At 62.0% G+C, this 13,365-nt stretch overlaps 1 protein-coding gene across 1 annotated transcript in view; it reads left to right on the top strand.

The window, feature by feature from the left end:
• The window catches only part of TRIM62 (tripartite motif containing 62), a 41,534-nt gene extending 29,523 nt beyond the window's left edge, over window positions 1-12,011 (top strand). The window contains exons 3-5 of the mRNA XM_039508632.1: window positions 5,552-5,808; window positions 7,089-7,204; window positions 10,742-12,011. Of these exons, the coding sequence (XP_039364566.1) occupies window positions 5,552-5,808; window positions 7,089-7,204; window positions 10,742-11,292 (924 nt within the window). The 3' untranslated portion in view covers window positions 11,293-12,011. The remainder of the gene's footprint in view (window positions 1-5,551; window positions 5,809-7,088; window positions 7,205-10,741) is intronic.
• The last annotated feature ends 1,354 nt before the right edge of the window (window positions 12,012-13,365 follow it).

The following is a 13,365-nucleotide window of genomic DNA, read 5'->3' as shown; positions in this document are numbered from 1 at the left end:
TAAAATTTGCAGATGACACCAAGCTGTTGGGCCTGGCCCCGCGCCATCCCAGAAGCAGCTGGCACCATGTCCCTGGGGGGCGGGCGGGGGCGGCAGAGGGCACCACCCCCCACAGCTCCCATTGGCCGGGAATGGGGAACGTGCCCATACAATATTTGTATGCTGTCTTGTTGTAGCCTTGTTGGTCCCAAGGTGCAAGCTCTGTGGAGGACAGGATTCAAATTCAAAATGACCTTGACAAAGTGGTGAGTTGGTCTGAAATCAACAAGATGAAATTTAATAAAGATAAGTGCAAAGTACTGCACTTAGGAAAGAAAAATCAAATGTACAACTATAAAATGGGGAATCCCTGGCAAGGTGGTTGTACGGCTGGAAGGGATTTGGGCGTTAGAGTGGATCACAAATTGAATGCGAGTCAGCAGTGTGATGCTGTTGTGAAAAGGCTGATTCGTTGTGGGGTGTATTTACAGGAGTGTCGCATGTAAGACATGGGAGGTAATTGTTCCACTCCACTCAGCACTGGTGAGGCATCAGCTGGAGAACTGTGTCCAGTTCTGGGCGCTGCCCGTCAGGAAAGATGTGGAGAAATTGGAGGGAGTCCAGAGGAGAGCAATGAAAATGAGAAATGGTTTAGAAAACCTGACCTGTGAGGAAAAGTTAAAAAAAGAACTGGGGTCGTTGAGTCTTGAGGAAAGATGACGGAGGGGGGACCTGATAAGTCACCAAATCTGTTAAGGGCTTTTCTAAAGAGGACGGGGTTCAATGGCCACCCCAAGTAGGACAAAAAGTGATGATCTTAATCTGCAGCAAAGGAGGTTCAGGTTGGATATTAGGAGAATCTTTCTCAGTATAATGGTAGTTAAACGCTGGAACAGGCTTCCAAGGGGGGTTGTGGAATCCCTGTCACTGGAGGTTTCTAAGAGCAGGTTGGATAAACCCATGTCAGGGATGGTCTGGATTTACTTGGTCCCGCCTCAGCATAGGTTGCTGGACTAGATGACTTCTCAAGGTCCCTTCCAGCCAGACATTTCTATGATGCTCACGCTTTTTCTGGCCCAAATAATATTAAATTATTCAATTAAACTGGAACGACTTCAGCAGGAGCAATTGAGGGAGACGAGCCCCTAGCCCTCATTAAAAGGTGGCAGATCCCTCTTCAGATCTCTTCTCCCTGAGGGGGGCCATGAGCCAGGCATCTCCCACAGCCTGAGTGAGCACCTGAACCACTGGGCTAAAGCCTGCAGGGTGAGCCTCTCCCCCTCTGTCTGTCTTGGGTGAGCTGGGCGGCCCCTGAACACGCCTGCCTGGGAGTTAGACAGAGGAAGGACTATCTTGCCCCAGGTTGTGGATCACATTCTAGGGCACCTGGCTCTCCCTGATCACTGTATAGGGAGCCTAAGCAGCAGATCCAGCCTTCCTTACTTCCTCTAAATGGAAGCTGAGAGTCTCAGTCACATGATTCCAGGAGCAGGGGCTTTAAGAAAACCTGCACCTATCACTGGACTTGCAATAAAATTACAAGAGTTGGCCATGCTGAAAAAGCCATTTGTTTTCATCGAAATTAAGACTAAAACAAAACCTTATTCCTAGTCAGAACTATGTTTCCTAAAAGCCCTTTTCTATTACATTGAAATGTAGGGCCTGAATTAACAGGGACAGTCTCAACTTAAAAAACATCCTCTGCCTGAAAATGTGCTCACAAGTCCCACGTTCGGCCCATCCTGTCTCAAAACTCCTTTGCTGAGATGCTTCCAAGAGCTTGGTAGTGGTTAGGCAACTAGGACCACAGCCCAGTGTGCTGGCCAGGCTCGTCTTATCCATCTGTCGTCCCGTGTCAGACTTGGACTGTGAGCAGGGCCGTCCTTACCCATACGCAAAGTACACAGCTGTGTGGTGCTCCAGCAGCCACCCGATCCCCGGGCCACCCTGTTCTGCCCCATCCCCAAAGCCCCTGCCCCTGCTCCACCCCAGCCCCGCCCCCACTCCACCCCTTCCCCAAAGCCCCTGCCCTTGCTCCACCCCAGCCCCGCCCCCACTCCACCCCTTCCCCAAAGCCCCTGCCCCTGCTCCACCCCAGCCCCGCCCCCACTCCACCCCTTCCCCAAAGCCCCTGCTCCACCCCAGCCCCCGCCCCACTCCACCCCTTCCCCAAAGCCCTGCCCTGCTCCACCCCAGCCCCGCCCCACTCCACCCCTTCCCCAAAGCCCCTGCCCCTGCTCCACCCCAGCCCCCACTCCACCCCTTCCCCAAAGCCCCTGCCCCTGCTCCAGCCCTGCCCCCACTCCACCCCTTCCCCATAGCCCCTGCCCCTGCTCCACCCCAGCCCCTCCCCAACTCCACCCCTTCCCCAAAGCCCCTGCTCCACCCCAGCCCCGCCCCACTCCACCCCTTCCCCAAAGCCCCTGCCCTGCTCCACCCCAGCCCCGCCCCACTCCACCCCTTCCCCAAAGCCCCTGCCCCTGCTCCACCCCAGCCCCGCCCCACTCCACCCTTCCCCAAAGCCCCTGCCCCTGCTCCACCCCAGCCCTGCCCCACTCCACCCCTTCCCCAAAGCCCCTGCCCTGCTCCACCCCAGCCCCGCCCCATTCCTTCCCCAAAGCCCCTGCCCCTGCTCCACCCCAGCCCCGCCCCACTCCACTCCTTCCCCAAAGCCCCTGCCCCTGCTCCACCCCAGCCCCGCCCCACTCCACCCCTTCCCCAAAGCCCCTGCTCCACCCCAGCCCCACTCCACCCCTTCCCCAGAGCCCCTGCCCCTGCTCCACCCCAGCCCCGCCCCACTCCACCCCTTCCCCAAAGCCCCTGCCCCTGCTCCACCCCAGCCCCGCCCCACTCCACCCCTTCCCCAAAGCCCCTGCCCCTGCTCCAGCCCCGCCCCCACTCCACCCCAGCCCTGCCCCTGAGCTACATTCTGGGGGAGTGCAGAAGGGGCAGGGCCGGCTCTAGGCACCAGCAAACCAAGCACGTGCTTGGGGCGGCACAAGGGGGACGGGAGGCAGGCCGAGGCTGCTCTCAGGAGTGGGGAGTGGAGTGTGGTGAAGGGGAGAAAGCTGAGATTTAATGGCAGCGAAGGGGAAGTTAAATATTCTTACTGTTCTTTCCACAGGCAAGCAGCTGAGGGGGAGGGGGAAGGTCAGCGGTGCTGGGTGCTGTAGGGAGCTGTGGGGCAAGGCGAGGTGCCAGGGGCTGCTGTCCTGGCTCTGTCACTGACCCCAGGTGACCAGCTCCCTGGCTGTAATACTGACCGGCCTCGCGGGTGCAGTGGCAGTGCCTGTGCCTGGCAGAGCAGAGAGCAGGGCTGGCTGCTATAGTGAGGGAGTAATGGCCAGAGCAGGGAGGTGTGTGGGGAGCCCAGGGCTGGAATAGTTCTGGGGACACAGGTCTGGAGAAGGGGTCTCAGCAAACCTGTAGAGATGATTCATAGATTCCACGGCCAGGGGATCACTGTGAGAGTCGAGTCTGAGCTCCTGGGCAGCTCCTGGAGCAGAGCTTTCAGAAACCAGCCAGTCTGCAGTGCACTTCTCTAGTTCAGAAAGATAGAGATGAGCCCTGAAAGTAGAGTGGAAGGGCTGCATGTGTGGAGAAGGGGCACAGGCAGAGCTGGGTGTGGGGAGCCCAGGGCCGGGCAGGACGTGGGTGAGGAATGGGGGGCACCGGCAGAGCTGGGTGTGGGGAGCTCAGGGCCGGGCGGGCGGTGGGTGAGGAATGGGGGGCACCGGCAGAGCTGGGTGTGGGGAGCCCCGGGCGGGGCGGGGGGTGGGGGAGAAATGGGGGGCACCGGCAGAGCTGGGTGCGGGGAGCCCTGAGCGGGGCGGGCCGTGGGTGAGGAATGGGGGGCACCGGCAGAGCTGGGTGTGGGGAGCTCAGGGCCGGGCGGGCCGTGGGTGAGGAATGGGGGGCACCGGCAGAGCTGGGTGTGGGGAGCTCAGGGCCGGGCGGGCGGTGGGTGAGGAATGGGGGGCACCGGCAGAGCTGGGTGTGGGGAGCCCAGGGCCGGGCGGGACGTGGGTGAGGAATGGGGGGCACCGGCAGAGCTGGGTGTGGGGAGCTCAGGGCAGGGCGGGCCGTGGGGGAGGAATCGGGGGCACCGGCAGAGCTGGGTGTGGGGTGCCCAGGCCGGGCGGGCGGTGGGGAGGAATGGGGGCACCGGCAGAGCTGGGTGCGGGGAGCCCAGGGCCGGGCGGGCCAGGGGGGAGGAATGGGGGGCACCGGCAGAGCTGGGTGTGGGGAGCCCAGGGCCGGGCGGGCGGTGGGTGAGGAATGGGGGGCACCGGCAGAGCTGGGTGTGGGGAGCCCAGGGCCGGGCGGGCCGTGGGGGAGGAATGGGGGGCACCGGCAGAGCTGGGTGTGGGGAGCCCAGGGCCGGGCGGGCCGTGGGTGAGGAATGGGGGGCACCGGCAGAGCTGAGTGGGAGGAGCTCAGGGCCGGGGCGGGCGGTGGGTGAGGAATGGGGGGCACCGGCAGAGCTGGGTGTGGGGAGCTCAGGGTCAGGCGGGCCGTGGGGGAGGACTGGGGGGCACCGGCAGAGCTGGGTGTGGGGAGCCCAGGGCCGGGCGGGCCGTGGGTGAGGAATGGGGGACACCGGCAGAGCTGGGTGCGGGGAGCCCAGGGCCGGGCGGGACGTGGGTGAGGAATGGGGGCACCGGCAGAGCTGGGTGTGGGAGCCCAGGGCCGGGCGGGCCGTGGGTGAGGAATGGGGGGCACCGGCAGAGCTGGGTGTGGGGAGCCCTGGGCCGGGCGGGCGGTGGGGAGGAATGGGGGCACCGGCAGAGCTGGGTGTGGGGAGCTCAGGGCCGGGCGGGCGGTGGGTGAGGAATGGGGGGCACCGGCAGAGCTGGGTGTGGGGAGCCCAGGGCCGGGCGGGCGGTGGGTGAGGAATGGGGGGCACCGGCAGAGCTGGGTGTGGGGAGCCCAGGGCCGGGCGGGTGGTGGGTGAGGAATGGGGGGCACCGGCAGAGCTGAGTGCGGGGAGCTCAGGGCCGGGCGGGCCATGGGTGAGGAATGGGGGGCACCGGCAGAGCTGGGTGTGGGGAGCCCAGGGCTGGGCGGGCGGTGGGTGAGGAAAGGGGGGCACCGGCAGAGCTGGGTGTGGGGAGCTCAGGGCCGGGCGGGCGGTGGGTGAGGAATGGGGGGCACCGGCAGAGCTGGGTGTGCGGAGCTCAGGGCCGGGCGGGCCGTGGGTGAGGAATGGGGGGCACCGGCAGAGCTGGGTGTGCGGAGCCCAGGGCCAGGCGGGCGGTGGGTGAGGAATGGGGGGCACCGGCAGAGCTGGGTGTGGGGAGCCCAGGGCCGGGCGGGCGGTGGGTGAGGAATGGGGGGCACCGGCAGAGCTGGGTGCGGGGAGCCCAGGGCCAGGCGGGCGGTGGGTGAGGAATGGGGGGCACCGGCAGAGCAGGGTGTGGGGAGCAAGGCTGTGGGTCGAGCCGGCGCACTGGCAGAGCTGAGGGCAAAGCTAGCCTTGCTGGGAATCCTGCCGCTAACCAGCGTACGGGTGGAGCTGTCGGGGAAGTAATGAGGGTGGTGTGTGACTCCTCTGCTTGTCTGTCCTGTGCAGTCCTCTGCCAAGAGCCTGCGGGCCACCATCGGGGAGGCCTTTGAGCGGCTGCACCGGCTCCTGCGCGAGCGCCAGAAGGCCATGCTGGAGGAGCTGGAGGCTGACACCGCCAGGACTCTGACTGACATCGAGCAGAAGATCCAGCGCTACAGCCAGCAGCTGCGCAAAGTGCAGGAGGGCAGCCAGATCCTGCAGGAGCGGCTGGCTGAGGTGGACAGGCACGCCTTCCTGGCAGGCATCGCCTCGCTCTCGGAGAGGTACGGGGGGGGCGTCGCCTTGCTCTCAGAGGGGTATGGGGCACGCCTTGCTCTCAGAGGGGTGCGGGGCGCGCCTTGCTCTCGGAGAAGTACTGGGGGCATTGCCTGGCTCTCGGAGGGGTATGGAGGGCATCGCCTGGCTCTGGAGAAGTACTGGGGGGACATTGCCTGGCTCTTGGAGGGGTACAGCGGGGAATTGCCTGGCTCTTGGAGAAGTACTGGGGGTCGCCTGGCCCTCGGCGGGGTACGTGGGGGGCGTCGCCTGGCTCTTGGAGATGTATGGGGGTCATTACCTGGCTCTCAGAGGGGTACAGCACCTGGCTCTCAGAGGGGTACAGCGGGGAATCGCCTGGCTCTTGGAGAAGTACTGGGGCGTCGCCTGGCTCTCGGAGGGGTATGGGGGGCATTACTTGGCTCTAGGAGGGATACGGGGGGGTCACCTGGCTCTCGGAGGGGTACGGGGGGGGCGTCTCCTGGCTCTCGGCGGGGTATGGGGCATTACTTGGCTCTCGGAGGGGTACGGGGCGCCTGGCTCCCTGGCTCTCGGAGGGGTATGGGGGGCATTACTTGGCTCTCGGAGGGATACGGGGGGGTCACCTGGCTCTCGGAGGGGTACGGGGGGGGCGTCTCCTGGCTCTCGGAGGGGTAGGGGGGGCATTACGTGGCTCTTGGAGGGATACGGGGGGGTCACCTGGCTCTCGGAGGGGTACGGGGGGGGCGTCTCCTGGCTCTCGGAGGGGTATGGGGGGCATTACTTGGCTCTTGGAGGGGTATGGGGGGGTCGCCTGGCTCTCGGAGGGGTGCACGTTGTCTTTGCAGCCCAGCACTGCCTCAGTCCATCTCCCTGGACAATGGCTCTTCCCTCTTCAGCCACCCAGCCTGGCCTGGCCCAGCCCAGTGCAGGGCAAAGCCCTTCCTGTTCTTGCTCCCTCCCATCCATTCCTAGTCCCTGTCCATCCTGAAGGCCTGCTTAGCCCCACGCCCACCGAAGGGTTTAGCAGGTGAGGACAGGACCTTCCTAGTCCAGAGCATCTCCCCATAGCCACCCTGGCAGCAACGGGGCCGCACTCAGCGCTCCCATGGTGCACGCACCCCAGGGCCCACATGGCTGTGATCTGAGAGGCAGTGCCCTACTCCGTGACCCCCGCTGCCTCTAGCCCAGGCCCTCACTCAATTGACCCCGTACCCCTGTAACCTCTCCCCTTCCTCCCCAGCAAAGCCCATATTGCGGTAGGGGAACTGCAGGGGCTCCGTGCTAACCAGCTTGACTCTCCAACCAGGCTCAAGGGAAAGATCCATGAAACGAACCTCACCTATGAAGACTTTCCTACCTCCAAATACATGGGCCCCCTGCAGTACACGATCTGGAAATCGCTCTTCCAGGACATCCATCCGGGTAAGGTTCCCCAGCCCAGGCAGAGCGGCCTGCGCCCTCTAACCTATTATAGGCCTTCCCTGGCATAATGTGACAGCCGGGGCCTCTGGCGTGATTATCAGAAGTGCTGAGCACCCACAAGTCTGCTGGCCTGGGGGCGGCGACGCTCAGCCTCCCTGCAAATCCTGCCGTGCGCAGAGAGTCACCTTAGCTAGGTAGATACAGCCTGTTGGGCCCGGCCTTTGTCTGCAGTTTAATCCCTCCCAGCACAGACGGCCCCGGCGGCCTCCTCAGGGCATTGTGGTCTGACGCCGGCAGGAATTCCCTGCATGTAGGGCCAGATTCTGAACTGGGAGTCGCAGGGCTGCAGGACTCGGCACACGTGCCGGGGGCGAGCAGCAGCAGGCTGTATGTGCACCGGTGCCTGGGATCCAGCGCCCGGCATGTCTGTGATGCGCCTCTGTCAAAGGGGCCCCGGTTGTGTGGTTTGCTGTTTCTCCTGTTCTCAGGCTCTGCAGGAGTGCTGGGGGCTTCCCCTTTAGAGATCTGCAAGGGGCAGACCTGGGAGGGGACAGAACTCTTTGCCTCCAGGTCACTGGTTCAAACCCCCCGGCCGGTAGTTGCATGTGGGTGCTCCGTGACCCATGCAAAATCCGCATGGGCAGAAGGCTGAGCGCCAAGGCAGCAAAGCACCCATTGACGGCAGTGGGGGTGAGAGTGCCTTGGGGAGAACACCCTGTGTCTGGGGGCCCTGAGATCCTGCAGGGATGGGGACCACAGTCTCTGGTGCTGCAATCCGCCCCTTGCAAAGCAGCCACGCCCTGAGTGAGCCACGACTGACTTCCCCTCTACCAGCCAGGTTCAAAGGCATTCGTGGGGAATCAGTGCTGGCCTAGGGGAGCCCCTGAGAGCTCTCCACTCCCACCCACTCCCCTGGGGGTCGTGGGACCTCGGTTCCTCCAGGCCCAGCTCGGAATCTGCTGCACCAGGGCTTAGCTCACAGCAAGGGGCCCATCGCTCGGTCAAACGGGAACAGCCTCCCCCACTGGGACCTTCCTGCCAGGCACATGGCCTCATTAAAGGAAAGCAGCAGCTGTAGGTGTGATGACATGGGGTTCCCTGCTGTGGCTGTGCAGCATGGGGGAGGTCTCCTGCTCCACTCCCTTTCTCCCCCTGCCCCTTTCAGTCTGTTCTCTCCCTCCCTCCGCCCTGCTGCTGCTGCTCCCCCAGCCAGGGCCATGCAGGTCCTAGTGGGCAGGCCAGACACCAGCTCCTGTTCCTGGGAGAAGGGAGAACTCATCAGGCTGAGCAAGGCCCTCCCTGCAGGGCTTCTCCACTGCTGTGGTAACTGGAGCATGGGGGCCTGCAGTGCAAGGATACGGCCGCAGCTGGAGCTGGAGCTGGAGCTGGCCTGGAGACCAGCGGGGGAGGCAGGGCCCTGGGGGCAGGCTGGGAGTGGGAGGGTTAATCCAGGGAGGAGGGGGTTAATTCCATTTCTAGCTGGCTTTCTTGCCACTGAGCTCTGATGTTTATTCATTAGCCGATCTGTCCCCTGGGACGTGGAGCTGTTCTGCTGAGACAGGGACCTGCACGATAGCTTGCTCCAGGCCTGCTGGCCTTTCTGCTCTTGCTTATTCAGGCCTCACCCTCTGTCCCTCCTGGGCATAAGGTCTGTCGAGTGCAATTGCACTTGGCTGGATGTGGCTAAGCCTGCTCTGTGCCAGCTCTGCCATTGTTCTCTGCACGCTGCTCAGCAGCAGCCCCGCTCCCTCAGGCTCCGTGGGGACTAGCTCCTTTGGTGGGTGGCAAAGAGCCAGGTTCCAAGTGGTGCCCACCCATTGGGACTGTGGGTTTCCCTTTTAGACCAAGTTTTCTCCCCTGCCCCTCCCCCATCCACAAAATAAGTCAGATTGGCCTCAGAATTGGTAGGTTAGACCCGGGGCCACGGTCAACTTTGTCTTGGACAAAGGCTTCCTGAATTCCGACTGACGCATCCCACACCGTTCCAAAAGCACGCGGGAGGGGGTGGAATTTACCACTCTGCAGCAAAACCAAGAGAGAGGAGATGGATGAAATCACCCTGCCCGGCTCCCCTTGCTGGGCTCAAGTGCCTGGCACCAGCCTTTCGCTAATGAATGTGAAGTTACCAATGGTGTTAATTGATATCTCTAGGCAGCATCAGCTCTGCCGAGCCCAGCACGGGGCAACAGTGAGCACTGGGGACCTGAGCTTCCATGGGGGAGACTGTGGGCCTTTCCCCACAGGAACCCCCTGACTGGGGGAGCTGGGCAATGGTGGGAAAAGAGAACTGCTTGTCCAAAGCTTGCGAGGGAGCCAGAGTCTCTATGGATCCTGGGGCCCCAGGAAGGTGCCCCATGCATGTGCTGCCCCAGCCAGCCTGGAGCTGGCCTTGGACCCCTGCCCCGTGGTTCCAAGCAGCGTGGGGCTCCTCTGCCAAACCCCAGGAGGTCTGTTAGATGGAGCCGGCAGGGAGCTCTGGTGCTTCCCTCCAGCCACCCCACCTTCTCCTGCAGCACCTCTGAGCTGCTCTCCAGTGCTCTACTCCCCTTTGCAGCAAGATTCCTGCCCCCTCGGGCCTCCTGGCTCAGGAGCGGCTCTAGGAATTGCACCGCCCCAAGCAGGGCGGCACGCCGCGGGGGGCGCTCTGGCGGTTGCCGGTCCCGCGGCTCCGGTGGACCTCCCGCAGGCACGCTCCACCGGAGCCGTGGGACCAGCGGACCCTCCACAGGCATGTCTGCGGGAGGTCCACCGGAGCCGCCTGCCGCCCTCCCACGGCACGCCGCCCCAAGCACGCGCTTGGCGTGCTGGGGTCTGGAGCCGGCCCTGTCCTGGCTCCACTCTCCCCTATTTCCCCTGTATCCATAGACCCACCCTCATCAAAGATTCCTTGAGGCCGGGTGCAGGCAGTTGCTGTCACTCTCTGTAGCTCGCTGCGGGAATCCCACTACAGACACCAAGGAAGCTGCTGCTTGTGCTGGGGCATCACACGTTGAGGCTACATCTGCACTGGTGCTGGGGTGTCATTTCCAGACGTACTCACACTAGCTTTGATCGAGCTAGCACGCTGCAAAGAACGCTGCAGCCACAGCTGCACAGGCGGGGGAGGGTTAGCCACCCTGCATCTGCACCTAGGGTCTCAGGGAGGTTGTACATGGGGCAGCTGGCCCCTGGTGCCGCCATGGCTACCTGTCTATTTTTAGTGTGCTCACTCAGTCAGAGCTAGCCTGGGGACCTCTCGCGCTGGGAGCCCAGCAGAGCCATGCCCTGCGACACACCTGGGTGTTATCCCACCCCAGATCAGCTCACCCAGGCTGCCCAGCCACCTGACTGACCCCATCACATGTGCCTCAGCACAGCGCCCTCTGGTGTCCCTGTGGATCATTGCTCAGTGCTGTCTGTGTAAGGTGCTTGCAGGCCCCTATTTGAGGGGCATTTACATTCCCTTTGCATAATCGGGTGCTTTGCCTGTAATTGACTCGCCGTGTGGAGGTGTGGCTAGGTTCTGAGCCCCTTCCTGTCCCTCCTTTGCTTTCCCAGTGCCAGCAGCCCTCACGCTGGACCCTGTCACAGCTCACCAGCGCCTCATCCTCTCGGATGACTGCACCATCGTGGCCTACGGCAACTTGCACCCGCAGCCGCTGCAGGATTCACCCAAGCGCTTTGACGTGGAGGTGTCGGTGCTGGGCTCAGAGGCCTTCGGCAGTGGCGTGCACTACTGGGAGGTCATCGTCTCAGAGAAGACCCAGTGGATGATCGGGCTGGCGCATGAGGCTGTCACCCGCAAGGGGAGCATTCAGATCCAGCCCAGCCGCGGCTTTTACTGCATCGTCATGCACGACGGCAACCAGTACAGCGCCTGCACCGAGCCCTGGACCCGGCTCAACGTTAAGAGCAAGCTGGAGAAAGTAGGTGTCTTCTTGGACTATGACAAAGGGCTCCTGATCTTCTACAACGCTGATGACATGTCGTGGTTGTACACCTTCCGGGAGAAGTTCCCAGGCAAGCTCTGCTCGTACTTTAGTCCTGGCCAGAGCCATGCCAATGGCAAGAACGTGCAGCCGCTCCGCATAAACACCGTCCGGATCTAGGAGGGAGCAGGGAAGGGAGCCTGGAGCTGTACTGCCTCCTCCTGGCCGGCAGGCTGAGTCGAGAGTCCCTGCTGAGTCAGTTCCCACCTGCGGGGCATGGGGAGATTGTCAAGCTCCGGGGCTGTGCCGTTCCTAGCTCTGGCCTCCTGGCAGTATACGCGGTTGGGAGGGTGCAGGGCTGGGGCAGGGGGGTTGTGGGGATGGAGGGAGGCTGTGGAACTGTTGGTATATCAGTGTGTGAGGATGCAGCATTCCTGCCTCCCAGTCGGCGTCAGTTTCCAGACTAACCCAAGGATCCAGGCTGAGTGTGGACATACAGCTGGCTAACCATGCCATGATCCCGGCATCGCCATGGCCACTCTGCCAGGATGGATGCAGACTGGACCCTGTGCTGTTGGAGCTTCCTGCTGGCATGGAGCAGAGATCAGGGCACCTTGCAGAGCTGCTGCTGAACTGCTGTGTGGGATCTCAGCTCACCTGTGAACTCCCAGCTGGGTTTGCTCCTGAGGACAGAGCATGAACCATCCTCCACAGGGCTAGTGCCCTGGCAGCATCTGCTCTTAGTATGGGTTACATTGGCATTCAGGGGCCCAAGGGTCATTAATGATCTGGAGGATGGCGGTGACTGCACCCTCAGCAAGTTTGCAGATGACACTAAACTGGGAGGAGTGGTAGATACGCTGGAGGGTAGGGATAGGATACAGAGGGACCTAGACAAATTAGAGGACTGGGCCAAAAGAAACCTGATGAGGTTCAACAAGGACAAGTGCAGAGTCCTGCACTTAGGACGGAAGAATCCCATTCACTGTTACAGACTAGGGACCGAATGGCTGGGCAGCAGTTCTGCAGAAAAGGACCTAGGGGTACAGTGGACAAGAAGCTGGATATGAGTTGACAGTGTGCCCTTGTTGCCAAGAAGGCTAACGGCATTTTGGGTTGTATAAGTAGGGGCATTGCCAGCAGATCGAGGGATGTGATCATTCCCCTCTATTCAGCACTGGTGAGGCCTCATCTGGAGTACTGTGTCCAGTTTTGGGCCCCACACTACAAGAAGGATGTGGAAAAATTGGAGAGAGCCATCGGAGGGCAACAAAAATGATTAGGTAATAATAGGAGATATACCAATCTCCTAGAACTGGAAGGGACCTTGAAAGGTCATCTAGTCCAGCCCCTGCCTTCACTAGCAGGACCAATTTTTTTCCCAGATCCCTAAATGGCCTCCTCAAGGATTGAACTCACAACCCTGGGTTTAGCAGGCCAATGCTCAAACCACTGAGCTATGAGGCTGAGGGAACTGGCATTGTTTAGTCTGCAGAAGAGAAGAATGAGGGGGGATTTGATGACAGAACAAGGAGTAATGGTCTCAAGTTGCAGTGTGGGGCAGCAGGTGCTGGGCCTGTGCTCAGCTCAGGGCGGCTGTCATACAGGCACTGTGAGCGATGTGCTCACACACTACCCTGGGCAATGGCGTTTTGCCAGGCTCTGCTAGCAGTACAGAGGCAGCCAGAAGGCGGCAGCCTTGGCAAGTACCCCTGCTGTGGGTGGGGCCGGGATCGCCTGAGGAGCATTCAGCTCGACAGAGTCTCTGCAGGGAGCTGCCGTCAGTTCTAGCACTTTCACAGGCTTCAGCCCCAAACACGGTGTCCTCCAAAGGCCCGTAACAGGAAGCATGACGGGCTGGGCTCCTCGTTAACAAGCTGGGCACCCAAGCAGGGGGCAGAAGCTGGAGCATGTGACCCAGGTGGCCAACACAAACAGCGACTAGTCAGCGCGATCAGCCCCTGCATGGCCCGGCAGCCGAGTGGGACTGGAAACACTCCAGTGCATATAGTGCGGACCTTGGCCAGGAATCTGGATCGAGTCAACTAACAAAAGGCTGAGGCCCAGACTTTCCTAACAGGGGCTTCTGGTTTGGGGGGCCCCTTGGGCCTGACCTCTACGGGCACTGAGCCAACACCACCAGTGCCAACCAACACTAGCTAGAGCCTCAAAGAATAGGCCAAAAGGGGCTCACAGCAGGCACCCAAAAGCAGCTGCCAGGACTGAAGACGTAGGCCTCACACTGCAGTCAGT

This window comes from Mauremys reevesii, linkage group 21, assembly GCF_016161935.1.
Source record: "Mauremys reevesii isolate NIE-2019 linkage group 21, ASM1616193v1, whole genome shotgun sequence".
NCBI classification, from domain to species: Eukaryota; Metazoa; Chordata; order Testudines; family Geoemydidae; genus Mauremys; species Mauremys reevesii.
This window is presented reverse-complemented; position numbering and strand designations above follow the sequence as displayed.